At 44.5% G+C, this 16,722-nt stretch overlaps 1 protein-coding gene across 1 annotated transcript in view; it reads right to left on the reverse strand.

Annotated features, from left to right (window-relative positions):
- The window catches only part of LOC8039133 (serine-protein kinase ATM), a 397,758-nt gene that overhangs the window by 158,776 nt on the left and 222,260 nt on the right, over positions 1 to 16,722 (reverse strand). The window contains exons 34-37 of the mRNA XM_040208992.3: positions 16,543 to 16,709; positions 14,854 to 14,998; positions 6,964 to 7,134; positions 3,255 to 3,426 (exon numbers count right to left, since the gene is read on the reverse strand). Coding sequence (XP_040064926.2) covers positions 3,255 to 3,426; positions 6,964 to 7,134; positions 14,854 to 14,998; positions 16,543 to 16,709 — 655 coding nt within the window. The remainder of the gene's footprint in view (positions 1 to 3,254; positions 3,427 to 6,963; positions 7,135 to 14,853; positions 14,999 to 16,542; positions 16,710 to 16,722) is intronic.

Here is a 16,722-nt window from a genome sequence, read left to right on the forward strand (position 1 = left end):
ATATGCCGATAATTTGATCTACAAAAATATGTTGACTGAAGCTCCAGTTGAAATTTCCTTGCGTCTCTGCTAATACCAAAGGCCGCAACAAACCGGACCTCAAAAAATAAAGCCCCTAAGAGCCGCTAAATACCGTAGAGCTTAGCTGGTGAAGATCACAAACACCCCGGCGTTCACGGGACGCTGTTTGCGATCGAGCACCGGCAACAAAACACAAAAATAATAATTAAAAAAAATGAAAGAACGGAAAAAGCGAGCCAGATAAGAAAGAACTCTCGGTCCATAGAATAAAGTTAAGCAAGCAAGAAAAATAAACCTCACTAAATTCAGGCAGCAAAAAAAGAAAGGCAAAAAAAGAAAAAGAAAAACGGGCAAAGCAAGAACGGCGAAAGAAAAGGGTAAACAAAGATAAGGCACTCAAAGTGCGTTTGCTCAACAGTATAAAATAGAGGATTTCGGGTCCGAATCGAAGCCGAAGCGAATAGTGATTTTGGCCGAATAATGCCGAATAGTATAACCAACAAATACTACAAGATATGTTTAAACTATGGTTTCATATTTTCCCTTATTTGGTATTAGAAGCACTGTAATTGTTAATTTCAAGTGTATTGAGTTCCAAGCCAGAGTAGGTCAAACCCATTCATATCAAACTCGCAAGAAAACGTCTACCAGTTCGATATGGCGGGTAATTCGATATAAAATTTTTTTTAATGAATTGGATTCTCAAAAATCCACTTCCTGCTGAAATATTACACAATGAAGTAGTCTTGCATCTTCTGCTGCCTTTTCTTCATCTCTACGCTATCGATGAACTCCAAAGTGCTGAGGCCGCTGCCTTCTATATTCGCGCATTAGCGCCGAACTATGCCGAGAGCACGGAGCACGTCCAACGGGAGCACCTTCTCCTGCAGAGCCCCGTTTTGCTCTGCAAGTTGGCTTTCCCCGAAGACATGTGCTGTATTGGTGGAAGCCAGCTAGCTAAGAAAAGTGGCTTTTTTTCTTTTCAATTTTTTTTTTTTTCTGGGCGGCCGCGTTAATTGCTTGGAAGAAAAATTAATATTCTCTCTTGCGGACGGAGCGGGGAGAGGGAGCATGAAGCACCCTCTCTCCGCTCCCTCTGCAAAAGATATTTTTTCGTTTTTTCCAAGCGGTCGACGCGGCTGCCCAGAAAAAAAAAAAAAAGCCAGCATGCTCTGCAAGCTGGCTTTCCCCCTATGCGGCCGCTCGCGTTGGGGGAAAGTCAGCTTGCAGAGCAAAACGGTGCTCTTGGCAGTTCGATATATCGGTAGCGGCTGCGATTTTTGTTCGACGCAACCATAGTTTTTGCTATATATTATCACTGTAACATTACTGTGCAAAAAAATTGTTTGATATATAAGGAATAATTCAATGTAAAGGGGTTCGATATAGTCGGGTTTGACTGTATTTAGAAAAGTCGAATAATTCGATATTGTTGAATAATTCCATATTGTCGAATAATTCAATAATGTTGAATAATTCGATTTTGTCGAATACTTAAATTCGATTCGAAGTGAATGCTGAATAGAACAGAATTCGACTGGCTATTCGTAATAACCGAATATTCGCCCATCCCTACTCAACAGTTGTTGTTGACACATTCAACTTGATGAAGACTTTTCTTTTGCTTATTTTATTTTGGAGTTAAAGAGTTGCATAATGACAGCGGTTTTCGGGGAAAGAGAGCATGCTAACATTCCAACAGCGAGCAGTCCCCACGTGCGTGTGCATGCCCTTCCCCTTGCTTTTGCAATCCTCCACTTTTTCTTTTACGTTTGCTTTTTTCTTTTTTTAAAACTGCTCTTTCGCTGCGTATCACTGTCCGCTAGCTTGGCGGTCTGCCAGCCCCGCGACGTGAGCTGCCACCGGCACAATCCGACCACGGGAGAAGCGATGGGCGACCGTGCCTTGTTCGCTATGTCGAGTGACCCCGCCATGGGAGGCCATGGGAGTTCGATACAGAAAAACAACGCTCCTGTACTATTGCACGCGATTTTCAAGGGGATGCTTGGAATGTTCGATATAAACAATAATTCAATACACCGGGTGTAATATAACCGGCCTCGACTGTATTACCTCTTATCACCATGCTCCACGGCCCCAAAAGCCTGGTGCATACGCTGCAACGGCCTTTTATCGGCGGTGGAGCGCTGCTCGCGTGGCCATTTGCCCTTGGCCCTCTTGCGGCAGAAATGACCACGGACTATCTAGCATGCCGGTAACCTGGTTCAGTGCCTGGGGTCACCAGGTTGCCCAAAACGTACAGCTATCGCTTTTACTTCTTCGCACATTGTGGGCGAAAAAAAGCACCCTTTTTTTTTTAAACAAGTGTCCTCGTAAAATTTAGCCCGATAAAAAAGGCACTTTATAGCAGTCACAGAGGTGCAACAAAGTCTCTTCAGATAAACCGTAACAAGATGGAAAGCAAACTTCTAAATGATATCTGTCTCTACTCCATGGGTTTGTATAGGGACATAAAGATTCCCCAAAGCACCCTCACGGGTTCCCAAGCTTCCTAATTTCCTCAGCCGTTCCTCTCCCCTAGTGCTGCTCAGGCATTCCTTCAAAAGGTCTGAGCCACCCTTTGATGTATAACTATGTGCCTCCCTAGTATGCGCATGACGGCTCACAAGGTTTTAGGGGCCAAGCTCCATGTAGCCTTGCCCGTCCGGCGTCCGTGCTTACATAAAAAGAAAAAAATGATTGCGCAATCGACAGGATTCACACCTGTGCGAGGAGACCCCAATGGATTTCTAGTCCATCGCCTTAACCACTCGGCCACAACTGCGGGATGAGTGGGGGCTCTGAGATATGGTAGTAACTCAAGAGCTGGGAATGTCATGGATGAAACGTTGCATGTAGCCGCTCAGCGTTAATACAGGAGAGGGCGCTGCGGTCAAATGCGTATATAATCGCGTTAAACTTTCCATGCATTGGCCCAAGGTTTATAGACGAGAGGGCGCTGCGGCTCAGCATCTACGCAGACAAGCACCACCAGAGCTTCGCCCCAATTAACATCATTCACCTCGTGGAGATGCGGTTATCTTTTTCTGCTTCTGCACTATGTTGCATCAGTGCTAAGACCAGGAGGGGCTCCTCGGCCATCGCTCCAGAGAGGCATTCCTCGTGCGGTTTGAGAGCCCCCGCTCTACTCCGTCGCCCTCAAGAGGCGGCAAGCCCCAAAGTACCGGCCCTTGGTCTTCCAGCCAAACCGTCCCAAAAAGACAGATGCTCACGTGGCTCCGAGGAGGATAGCGTCGACTGGCTGTGGCCGTCGTCGCTACAGTGGCTGTTCACGTGGTGCTCCAGGAAGGTGGAGATGCCCCCAGCCACGCCCTCCCAGTGTGCTCCGCCCTGCTCTGCCAGCATCTCCACCAGGAACGGGAAGAGCAGCTCGCACAGCTCCGTCTTGGCCACAGAAACGAGAGAAAGACAGCGTTATGGCTAACCCTTCGTCATACCCTGCCAAAGGGCCCTGGCAAGGCACTCGTGCTTGCCTAGGTCTGTATGAAAACACGAGCCACGAGGGCCTAATTATTAAGAAAAAAGTCTCCTTGATCCTACATATGAAGTGAGTACTATAGTTTTGTACAAATAATAGATTTTAAGTTTGAAGCAAGTCTGAAGCGAAAAGTGGTTTTGGCCAAATCATTTCTAATTGAATATTGAATAGTTTCTCCAAGATTTTCCCTACAATGCACAGTACTTAAAGGGCAACTCCACTCCATTTTTACGATTTTCGGGTTATAATCTGTTTGGTCCAAGTCGGCGACTCTGAATCATGAGATATCATTGGTTTTTCGATTGTGTGTATAGTTTTGTAGATATCGCGTATCCAAATTTCGGTCTGGCGGCATGGCAAAACCAAAACTACCGGCTCAAGCAGCTGGGCAACACTGATAATCAGCGGCGCGTCGACGGCATGACGTGGTTCTCGTCCTGCGCTCCTGAGCAGACGAACCAACACTGCCGGCTCAGTCACACGTGAAGTTTCAAAATAGAGGGTAAGTTGCACATATTCTTTTTCACCCCTGCACTTTGTTAATATGCACCAGATGTAGTAAGTTTTAGCATGTATTTATAGATCTGCCAACCGAAAAGCGAATCCGATTGCAATAAACATGACGTGGTCAGTCTCGGTATAGCGTGACAGAATTTGCTTCTTGCTCGCGGACCGAGAAAAAGAAATAATGGGAGATAGATGGACAGATGGCATCCACAAGTGGAAGTTGTTAAAGCTAAGGTCGCTTTATGTGCACGCTGCTTAGACCAGCTGCCACCTGCTGCAACTGGTGGCAGCCGCTGGGGCATTGCTTCCCGGCTGCGCACAGGTGCTCGGTGGGAAGCGCACTCAAAGGAGCTAACTTACCACCATCAACACTTCGGAAAGTATGAATATTGCAGTTACTCTATGCGAATATTTGAATGGCTTATTCAAAACTACTATTCAAATATTCGCGCAAGACTACCAAACTGTATGCAGAATGTGGACTTGCGGGGCTTTTGTAGCGTGACGCCATGCTTTTCCGCTAAAGTGAGGAGACAGTTGTCACGTAACACTGACGTCAAGTTAGGTGGTCAGTGACACCAACACATGTCTTCACGCGATACTGTGCCATCCAGTTGATGCGACAATGTGATGTCATGCTGTCACGGTACCACGTAACGTGACAACGTGCCACCATGACCCCACGTGACCACATAATCCATAGTGGCATGAACCACTCGACCATGTGTCCCATAGCGGCACCACCCGCATGATTGTTATACGCCTCTGTTACCATGGTTCGTTACAACACTTTGTGACACTCTCGACTTAAAACAAGCCCGTAGCTTTTAAAAAAATGTTTCCCTTTCATCCTGCCTCATTTGATAAAGGCAGTGGTAAAACAGATAGCACAGTGCATTCCTCTGGGGCAATGCTGCACAGGGGAACTTGGTACAGAATTAGTGTCTCGATGGCACAAACATTGTCGAACGTAGTGTCTCTGGAAAAGAGCTTTGCCAAAGCTAGCACCCTGGCAGGAGTAAAACTTGAAGCTCATACCTCCCACAGTCAGACACCCAGGCTGTGACCCTGCTATTCGAAGCCTACCCATTTCCTCCAAAGCACGTGCTCCATCTCTCTCTCACTGTACGCGTAAGCAAGCTTGCTGCCTTGCGACGAGATTTCAACCCCCCTTTTTTTGCATGCGCCGTTGCCAGGGTGGTTTCGCATCAAATTCAAAACCACAGAAACCCTGGCTTAAAAACAAAGCACATCCATGCATCTAACGCAGAATGTGCTTTATGCCGTTTTCTATTTTTTTGCTTTATGCCGTTTTCTATGAGAAAATCTTCGTGAATGAGCATTATAACTAGCGTCATGAACGAGTAACATGCTGGAAGAATTACAGACATTGAAGTTATAACTAAGTAAAGTTTATAAAGTTCGAGCCAAGTCGGCTCTCAAAATTTAGACTTTTTTTTTTACTCGCGTAATAAACGCACCCCCAACTCGGACATCAAAATTTTGAACCCCCCCCCCCCCCCCCAAGGCCCGCGAAATGAACACACTTTTCTATCCTGGTGCAGCGAGGTCGCGAATGCATGGGCAGCGTGGGCGAACAAAACGCCTCGCAAAAGGCGTTAAAAAAATTCGCAAAGATCCAACGAAAACAAAACAAAAAAAAAAACATAAAAAGGTTTTTTTTTTTTTTTTTTTGCACAGCGCAGTTTGGGCTTTGGGTTCGCGCACCGCCGCGCGCAAGGAGGTAAGAAAGAGAAGCGGAGAAGCCCTCCAAGCAAACAAAACAAATTGCGAAAGGCGGCAAAAAAAACAAAAAAACACAAAACTGAGAAACAAAAAAAGTTTTGCACAGCGCAGTTTGGTTACGGGCGGGCGGGGTGGGGTGGGGGGGGGTCGTGAGTCGCGCGCCGCGCGCAAAGAGATGAGAAAGATAAGCGAAGCCCTCGCCTAAGCAAACAAAACAGCTCGCGAAAGGCGTAAAAAAAAAAAAAAAAAAAAAAACCAAGGAACTAAAAAAAAAAAGGTTTTTCCTGATTTTTTTTTTTTTTTGCACAGCTTAGTTAGGTTACGGGATCGGGCGCCGCGCGCAGAGATAAGAAGTTGCTTCGATTTTTCAGGATAAAGGGTCCCTTCATTATGCGAGTAAATACGGACGCAAAAATTTTACTTCGCGTAATGAACGCCCCCCCCCCCCCCCCCCCCCCCCCCAACTTTGGATCGATTTTTCAGGGAAAAAAGTGCGTTCATTCTGCGAGTAAATACGGTAGTGGAACGTTTCAATATCAAATGGCTCATTCCAAGCGCCAGAATTCCCTCATGGCCATATAGTTTTCCGAATGTGCGGGTGATACGGCACTAGCATACCGCCCGCATATTCGGAACAACCAAAAAGGATGAATTAATGCAGTGCATCCATCCATCTATCCATATAAATGACCCATTTTCAGTGGTGCACTTAACGGCAAAACGTTGCACTTGCGACAACAGCGGAGGCTCGTTGGTTTCCCACTCTTTTTCCAGGCACCGAAGGTACAGAGGGGCACTGGTGAAACAACGCCATGGAGCCGAAAATCTGGATTGGATTGTGATGGCCAAGCTCCACTGAATTCCCACAGTTGCCAAATGAAAACGAAACCTCTTTCAAAAACCACTTTGTCCGTAGATTCATATGTTTTGGTGCCGTTTGGTGCAAGTTTTCCTTTTGGGTGCAAGTTTTCCCATTGGGCACAGCAAGGCACAAGCAAGCGGGAATTTTTCAAGGTGGCGTAAATGGCATAACTGGACTGCACCTTCATTAAGGTTAAGGTTAGTTAAGAGTTGAGGTAAGGTCAGGTTAAATTAGGTTGAACTAAACTTAGCATGCTTTTACAGCTCTGGCAGACTTGCCGTTCCCCCAGCCAGGGTAGAGGGCCAGTGCATCAGAGACGGAGGCTCACCATCCCTTGGCAGACCGGCAGCAGGGCCCAGAGCACCTGGTCCTCCACGCACCGCACCAGGGTGCAGACCAGGTCCTTGATCCAGGCAGCGTGGCCACAGGCATGCTCCGGGGCCCACAGCTGCCAGAGCGACGGGTCTGCAGGGCCCCAGGGACGACTCACGGCCAAGGGCTGCAAGCAGCAGTGGGGGGCAGATTGCGTTGTTCGAATTGGGTGCAACTCCAACATAAAGGGACACCCAACTCCCCAAAAGATTTTTGTAAATGCATAAATAGGACAAAAAACACAAAATCAATGTGCCTAAAAAAATTATTTTTGAGCAATACTTACGTTGAGTGAGAGATTTCAATTTAAGTGAGAAGCGATTCCAAATTGATGTGTCTATTCTGGACGTCCACCTAGAAGCATGTTCTGTTCTTTCCTTTATTTTGACTCGGAGAAAAGTTTGGGCGTATTTTCAAACTACCAACGGTGCTCTGTCGCAAACCTATATGCACAAGCCACAGAGGCTTATGTAGGAACGGATATTTGTATCACAGCGGAGCTGTTAAGGGCTAGTTTCCCCAGTTTTGTGCCTGGTACCGAACAAATGTTGACACGAAAGTATAGAAAACTCTGGACAGCTACCGTCATCTATGAGCGATGGCGGCAACCAGAAAACCAACTTGGCTGCCCCTGTTGCTCATAGATGGCGGCAACCTTTAGAGTTTTTCCGTCAAGGTGCGCAATGGTCCGGTGGTCGCCCCCCTGCGACACCCAAGAGAGACATTGAAGCATTCATGATGGACGTCTTTGGCTGGGTCATGCTCGACGATGACACGTCTGCCGTAGTGACGGGTGACTTTAACTATAACATTCCAAGCCAGGAGGAAAAGTGGTTCACTTCGTTTATGCTCGAGCGCCTCGAGGTTGCGTGTGTGAATGAACCTACGGTGCCCATGACCAAGCATCAGACGTGTATAGACCTTGTCTTCACGAAGAATATGCCTGCCGTCGGCGTACACCCTATGGCAGTGTACCACAGCGATCACAAGGCCATGGTCACTGCGGGTACAAGATAAATTACAACCCCGGATCGTTATATTTATGACTGATTCTTTAATCAATCAAATAACCAATTATTCAATCACACCTTTATAAATACTTCATACTTACATTTATAAATACTTCATTCCCACCATAGTACAGCTTTGCTGATCTTCCTTCTTCACCAAAGTGGAAAGGCTGACAGTCTTTTTATGCATGATCTCTAACTAAATATAAATTTACTGATTCGTTGACTGAAAGCCTTCAAATCGATCTCACAAATAAATATTGGCTCATTTTGTCACATCCTATCCAGGCACTTTGAAAGGTGCCTTTGGAAATTCGCTGTCCTTTTAATTTAATATGGGCAAATATTCTTCTCTAAAATTATCAGAAAATCAGACTTCTGCTTGAAAAGCATAGAATTTATCTTGCTTCCTGAACCCACTTTTCAAGACTGCAGACGACCACGAGATATAAGACTGCTTTACTCATTGCCACCTCGAGAGAAAAAGAAAGCTTTGCCCATTCAGTAAACTTGCATTAATTTAACCTCGGTCAATTCGATTGCTTTCAAAAATTCCATACGATGACCATACATTATTTCTATGAAGAAAAATATTAATTCAAGCACGAAAGAACTCTCCATCATATAATTTATTCCGAGCGAATCCGTGCGGACCCACTTCGCACTGCAGCAAAAAGACAAAAAAGAATGACGAAAATAATCCCTGGAGAAGGGGAACAAGTGGGACAAACACAAATCTCCAAACACAGCTAGATGACTGGTGCATGACCGAAAAAGTCTGCATGGTCCAGGTATTGAACCGGGACCAGGTGGTTTTTTTCGGTCGTGCACCAGTCACCTAGCTGTGTTTGGAGATTTGTGTTTGTCCCCCTTGTTCCCCTTCTCCAGGGATTATTTTCGTCATTCTTGTCCAGCTCGCTCGCACCTTTGCATTTAATTGCATTATAATCAAAACAAAAAAGAACAAAAACCAAACATGAGTCTTCTACTACAGAGTCGAGCACGTAAAGTATGTTTGCAACATTTTGCCGGAAAAAGTCCAATCTCACATAAAATCCACCACAGTCTCGCAACAATGTGAAGCCGATGACATTATCTTTCTTTTTTACACGCTTGTCACATTTTTTGTTTCCACCCTCTTTCTGTTTTAATTGTTAGTGGATTGCTCGACAGCAGTTTACCACTGCCTTTGAGGAAAAAAAGTTATGTGCAGAAATTCGTGACAACCTCGTGGCACAACAGACATTCGGCATATTCAAGGAGAGCGAGCGGTAGTGTGGGATCTAAAAACAGCCTCGCGATGAGCAGCAACATAAAGAGAATTCCATTTCATGGACAGACTTCAGCATATCCTAAACTTGAAACCAAGGTTGTGGAGTTGGTATGTCAGACACGAGTTGATTTAGAGAAACGCTCGCATCTCTCGAATGAGAGCCGAGGATCCTCCTGGCACTGGTGCCCCGACGCAGGGCAAATGCCTACAGATCATTAAAACTACATTGCACAGTACTAGAGGGAACCAATGGAAGATCTACAATCATGCTTTAACTGGAAGAATAGTTAGGGGATGGATGGCAAAGGAAATTCGGGAGCCCAGGGAACACCTCTGAGGAATCTGAGGAACTCCTGGATTCCCAGGAACCCATGCAAGAACTATCTCAAAACTCTGCCTATCTGGAACGTTTCTCTGCGGTGTCCGCGATCTGCGATATCAGTTTCCGCGTCACATTGTTCTTAAGCGTGTTTCACATGCAGCGGTTTTGGCCCTAGAGCGCCGCAATTTGTGCCGTCGCGGCGCTCTGGCCAGCCGCAGCGGTTGAGCGGCACGAGCGCCGCGACGGCGAAAGTTGCGCCGCTCTAGGGCCAAAATCGCTGCATGTGAAACACGCTTTAGCTAGTACCAGACTGTTTATCATTAATTTTTTATAAAGTTTTTCAGTGGAATTCTTAAAGATAGCCCACCCCATGTTTCTCCCCATTTATCTCTTCATTTTGGGTGAGCGTTCTTTTCAAACTTTACGCTACCCCGTAACTGCAGGGAAACAGCGCATTCCCGCAGCTCCCCACACTTTTCAAATGAGCCGGCTCCGGCGATGACATTTTCATCCTTCATACGGGCTCCGATTCTAGAGAATTTAAACTGTATGTGAGCTGTTGACTGTCTGAAAAGGAACGCTGAGACATTTCAGAAGGGAAGGAAACCAAAAAAATCCAGTCACTGCTAGGGATGTCGCGAACCAGCCTAGGTTCGATTTCGAAAGGTTTCGATACTTTCGAAGCGAACTGAAGTTCGAATTCGAAAACATTCTATATTTTCGTACCGACCGAGGTTCGAATTCGAAAAATTCTCAACTTTTATTATATTTTTCGTACCGACCGAGGTTCGAATTCGAAAAATTCTTAACTTTCGATCACAGTGAAGTTTCGAATTTGAAAAGTTCAAAGCTTTCACGGTTTCTAAAATTTCGGGTTCAAATATTTTTTTACTTGAGGTTCAATAAATTCGAAGTTTTCGAACTTTCCGAACTTGGAAATTCAAGATATTCGAAAATTTCGAATTTCCTCAGATGGGAAATTCGAAAAATTCGAAGATTTAGAAATTCTTTGGATATGAAATTAGAAAAATTCGAACGCTTCGAATTTGTATAAACATAAAGTTCGAAAAATTCAAATATTTCAAACTTCTTTCTCTATAAAGTTCGAAGGTTTCGATTCTCTTTTAATGCTAAATTAAAAAAAAAACATTCGAAGGTTTTGAATTTCTTTTAGGTCCAAGTTTTCAAAGTTCGAAGTCCGGTTTTCATGTTCCTCCACAGTTTCAGTTTCAAATAATGTTTTCACGACTCACTGTTTTTCACGAAATCAGGTTTAGAAAAGATAGGGTGTGATATTTAGACTCCGTGAAGTTGGGTCAGGCAATTAAATGAGACGACGAGTGTCCCGGATGTGCTGGAATATTTGCTTGCAGATGCAGAGTGACGTGTAACCATAGATCAGTAATTGTGACCGCAAGGCCCAGGGGGGGGGGGGGGGGGTCTTTAGCGTGCATCACACAGTAGTGATCACACAAACGCACTGCTTTACGATACTCATCCAGTTCGAAACGTCCAGGGGCGGGCAGGAGGTTGAAGCTCAGAAAAACCTTGAAGCAACCTGGCAAACTACCTCCCTACCCCTTGCACGCTGGTAGTAATCCGATCGAACATTGCCCGAGTGACGCTGACATATAGTAAGTTAAGTCTGTAATTGTCCTGGAGGTTTATTTTCTGGGACAGAGGAAACGCCTCGCAAAAAAGCACAGAAGCCGACACACCTAGAGGTCGATGAGCATTCTACCATACAAGTGGCGTCGGAAGAAGAAGAATGGGAGGGGCTCACCCCCCTTTCAGATATTTCAGACTGTTAAAGAAAAAATTACGGAGAAAGAGGGCGTGGTGGAGCTCATTTTAATCAGAAATTATTTATGCATATGTATAGCTCCTGTCGCTCTTCACTGCATAAAAGATCGAGTAGATGGTCATTCTCGAAAACTCGTTGTCAGAAGGCACTACTTGTCACAAGCTTAGTGGTTCGGAAGTTCACAGCTATGTCTTGTCGACCTGAATAACTGTGCCATTGATAAAAAGAAATTAAATAAATAAACATAACAATAAATGCAAGAATAAAAAGCTGAAAAAAAAAACTATCAAGAATTCGCCGGAAGTGTTGTATTCTTGCATATTCAGAAGCTCAGAACTTCAAAACAAGTTTCTCCTACCAAAATGTGTGCAGGCTAAAAGAAACACGCCCCAAGAACGTGAAGCGAAAAAACAAATGTTTATTTTTTTATGACGTGCTGAACTTGAACAATATTAGATATCTTCTCCCATGAGTTAATTTAATCCTGAACGCGAAAAAACAATAAATACATTATTTTGTATTCTGCAGATGGCAATGTTATGTACTGTCTGTGGTGTTAATTTAAATGCGATACCTCAAACAACTTAGACGAAAAAAAAAAGAATTACGAATGTACCTCACTACTTGAATTCAAATGAAACCGTCTGCCGGCCTTTTGAAGTTCAACGAACGTCGAACTTTTAGGGTTCGTCAAACTTTTGACATGTCACGATTCGAAAATTCTAAACTTTTCAATTTCTCTTGATAATTAAGTTAGAAAATGATTGAATTCTTTAGAGTAGGAAATTCGGAAGATCGAAAAGCTTCGAATTTTTTAGTGCAAGAAGTTCAAAAGTTCGAAAATCATCGAATTTTTTGGTATATCAAGTCCGAAAGTTTGACAAGCATTGAATTTTGCAGCGTAATAAGATCGAAAATTCGAAAAGGATCGAATTTTTAGCGTCATAAGTTCGACGGTACGAAAAGCGTCAAACTTCTTAGTTTTACAAGTTCGAAAATTCGACTTCCATCGAATTTTAGAATACAGAAAGTTAGAAAACTTGAAATCTTTCGAACCTTTCGAATTGCTTGATTCGATAGTCGAAACTTCGATTCGAAAAAAGTTTGCGGCATCCCTAGTCACTGCTGCAGGCAGCACACACGAGCAAGAGATGGATCGACGACGTTAAGCCTTTTGTCCCCAGCTTCTGCCGCTGCTTTTATGTGTGCCTCTTTTGTGTTCTCTTGATAGTACATCATTTACGTGAATTCACGGAACTTGGCAACTAGTCCATGATAATATTGGTCGATTATCGATAGACCTCTCTGCCTCGACAGAGAAAGAGTTCTTGGAGTTTGTGTTAAAATTTTTTCGTCAAGGATATTGCAGGATGTATGGATATGATTGACAGGTGAGAAAAAATTTATTTACGGGCTCTGTTGGTCATGTAGGACTTTAGTAGAGTGCTTCAGTCGGATGCTTTAATCTCATGATAAAATGGAATCTCGTTATTTGTAAATATTTGTGGTAACATTCAAGTTTTCACCTTATGGTGAATAACAAGTTTATCTGCAATTATTGAAAGTGCGTTGTTTGTGTTTAGGTGTTTATTTATACTAATGTTATTTCACTGCCTTTACCGCATTTATACTCAAATCTTAGCTGTATTAAGGTAATAGTGTTATTGGATAAAAAAAAATCATATTTTGTTCTAATGCAGCTCCCGTCCACAGTGAGAAGTGGATTAGTTGACTGCAATAAGTAAGCAAGTTTAGTACCACTGCCACAAGGAAGGCTATTATCATTTCATTAAATGATATTATGGGATTGAATCAGCTCGCGATCCTGAGTGACTATATGAGCGTTACGAGCTGATTTTCCGACCCCATAATGTCATTCGATCGAAATAAGATTAACTTTGCCACGTGGCCTGGATATAATGCAAAAAATTCAGTGACTGCATGCGGTAACAAAGCTTACATGATCTTACGTGACACTTGTTTAGCCGTGTCCACGTTGACTAAGTCTACCTGAGTTTTACTGTGATCCGTTTTAATGCGTCCAATCACTGAGGGTCCCACCATATTGTGGAAGTAGTTCTGTATAAAATATGCATTCCCACAGCAATCATTGCGTGACTCAATGTCATCGACTTAAAACAATCACATTTTTCTGTAGACGTCTTATAAGCATACCTCGTGCCATTTCATACTGATTACTTAGCGGTGTAATATTTTGCCCACAAAATAAAATCTTTTTTAGCCCCGTTGGTACAGTGAAACCCATTTAGAACGAACCCACGTACAGCGAATTATTCTCGATATCGAACTCACGGAAAATGTAAACAAAGATGCATGTAAAAAGTACTTTTTATACCGAACAACATATTGGCTATATCAAACTTTTTCCCCTCGGGAAGGCTTCCAAAAACGCGCAAACAATGGCCTTCTAGCCTGTCCCTTCCCCCCTTCCCCCAAAAAAATCTAGGAAAAAAAGAACATTTTAAAAGCTGAAACCCCGAACAAAATTGAAAAAGAGAAGCGATTCAGAAAAGAAAAGCTAGAAAAAAAAAACACAGCACGCACGCACAGAAAAAAAAACTTCATCCCAAAGCGGTTGCCTTCGAAGATAAGTGATTCAGAAGGGGAGATAGGCTAAAAAAAAAACAAATTCTGCATGCATGCAAAAAAAAAAAAATCTTTCCAGCGCTTTATTACCCGGTGGAAGCGAAGACATGAGAGAGAAAGAGAAGCTCTCGCCTTACAACGAACGCATCGTGAAAGTTCGTTGTAAATGGTTTTTGCTATATCGAATTACTTGCTATATCGAACTAATCGTGGCGTTTCCTGCTGTTCGTTTTAAACGGGTTTGACTGTATGTGCAGCTTTCTGTTTAGCTAATAAGACAAGCTTATGTGGCTAAAAGCGCATTGTTACGACAGTCAATACACGTGCGTAGCCTTTGCTTCGGCGCTTCGATGTGCGCCCCCGATGGCTTTTTTTTTTTTGCGAAGTCACGAGAAGAGTGCTAAGAGGTGTTGCCTGCACTCCCCCATGACACACCACGTCTTTGTAGATGCAAAGATAAAAACGAATGCTTTCTGGGTTCTCTGTTACTTCCTTCGTGTGGCGCAATAACTGATGGGCTCCCTACCCACACCCCCATTTTTTTTTCGCACTCAATCTCTCGCGTTCAGTCAAAAAGATAGCTTTCTCCCGACTAGTGTGTCTCGTGGCAGAACTCAGTTCCGAGTATAACGCGAGGCGTGTTTTGGAGCGCGTAATTTCGAAGAAGAAAGTCGCATCATATTTGTGAAAATACGGTACCCTATTATTCGTTGAACAAAACTGAAGTTACCAAAAAAAACTCCAAACTCAACAGGCCACAAGAGAACTATCCTGAAGTAGGTGTGCTGCACAGCCCCACTGCTACCAGCATGCATATACTATCAGCTCACCTTCTTCTCTTGCAACGTGAAGGGGTGCAGGAAGGCAAACGTGTCTTGCATGTCGGTACGGCAGTGCTCGGATGCAAACCTTGAGCCGGCAAGGGTGGCCAGGGCACGCTTCAAGGCCTTGCATGCCAAGCTGGCAACGCTGGCACTGGGGGGACAAAACATAGCCCACATTTACGACAACTTTCACAGCCTGTTTTTGTCAGAGAAATGTGCAGACTAAAGAACAATGCGCAACAGAGCAAAACGCCCGAGCTTCCTGACACCACATCTGAAGTTCAGAGAGTTACAATTGATTCTGCACGAGGCAACAAATTAGTCGACCGTACGAGACATCTGGAAAGGAGGTGTCGATACTTAGTGGCTTTAGGTGGCACCACTGAGTGAACCTACAGTCACTCGCTGCAGTGGTGTCTCCCGCAGCTTGTCCCATTACCCAAATAAACTAAAATGACACCCCACAAGCAATGCAGAGAACAAGGTACACATTTCTGCAAACAGAACACCCAGCGTCTGTCGGCCGACAGCTACGATTCAAAACGATGCGGCAAGCCGCATCCAAAACACCGCGGATGTTCGATCCGATAAAAAGCGCTAGTCTAAACTAAAGTGGCGAAGCGGGCGAGTTAATCGTGACTTATAAAATTAAAAGCGCTAACAATAGACAAGGCGAACAGGATGAAGCGCTCGTCCTGTTCGCCTTCCTTTTCTGTCCTTGTCTATGGCTGGCGCTTTTATTTTATAAGCGCTTTTCTAGCCTACCGCAGTGCATTCGAAGCAACCAGGGCCCGAATTACAATATCCTCGTTCTGATTAATAAAGTGTATCACACAATGAACAAAAGGTTAAAGCAGAAAGGGAAGTTGGCTGTACTCAAACATTTTTGTAATTTGAAACAAAAACTACACCAGCTAGATCGTGCTGACAAAGACAGAGGAGCACGGAATGTGTTGTGAATCAGCAGGCCACATGCTGCGTGTGTGATATTTTGCGACATCCTGAGGTCACATGATTGTGATGTGACACAATGTCACTGTGTGATCATATCGCAATGTCCTGTGACGTCACAGTCACGTGACCTCATCACGTCAAGTGTCACATGACATCATGAAGCCACATGACACCTTGATGGCACAGTTACAGAATGTCGTTTGACATCATGGCATCACTTTCATACAAAGTCCCGGTGTGATGTGAAGTCATAACATCACACGACTTCATGACATACATGACATTGTGTCGTCACATAACACGATGATGTCACGGGACATGGCAGTCACGGGACATCACAATGTCACAGGCCTCCCCGATGCCTGTTTACGACGGTTTTCTTATAGAATTCGGCTGATCAAACACATTCCGCTTTAATAACCGAAAGAACACGGGATGTAGCCGGAACAAACCTTCACTATATAAAAGCCAGGTCCATGGCGTTCTGGCCCCTTCCTTCCCACCTATCTTCGCGTCGGGCTATAAGAATGACTATGCAGCAAATCTTACTCGAGTAGATTCGAGTTCCTCTTGTGGGTCATATCAAGCGATAACACCAATAGAGCAACGCTGAATGTGAGTAGGTTGTCGGAGGCCAAGCTACGAAACCTTTACTCTGGATCGAAATCCAAGATTCAGAACCCGCCAATTTTTGAGCGAGCAACAAAGTGTGCGAAGCCAAGACGGAAGAAGGCAGCTCACTCTGAGTGGTTGACGTATTCCTCCATCTTGGGGAAGAGCAGTTCGTAGCAGAGCTCCTGGCAGGTCTGGGCGGCTGCGTCTGGGTCCCAGTGGTCGGGCATCAGCGCTGGCACGTTCAGCTCCAGGGGGCCCAGGGTGCCCAGGCACCGCAGGGATGCCTCGCGGAGCTGGCCAGAGAGG

Source organism: Ixodes scapularis, unplaced genomic scaffold (assembly GCF_016920785.2).
Source record: "Ixodes scapularis isolate PalLabHiFi unplaced genomic scaffold, ASM1692078v2 PGA_scaffold2__306_contigs__length_199485367, whole genome shotgun sequence".
NCBI classification, from domain to species: Eukaryota; Metazoa; Arthropoda; class Arachnida; order Ixodida; family Ixodidae; genus Ixodes; species Ixodes scapularis.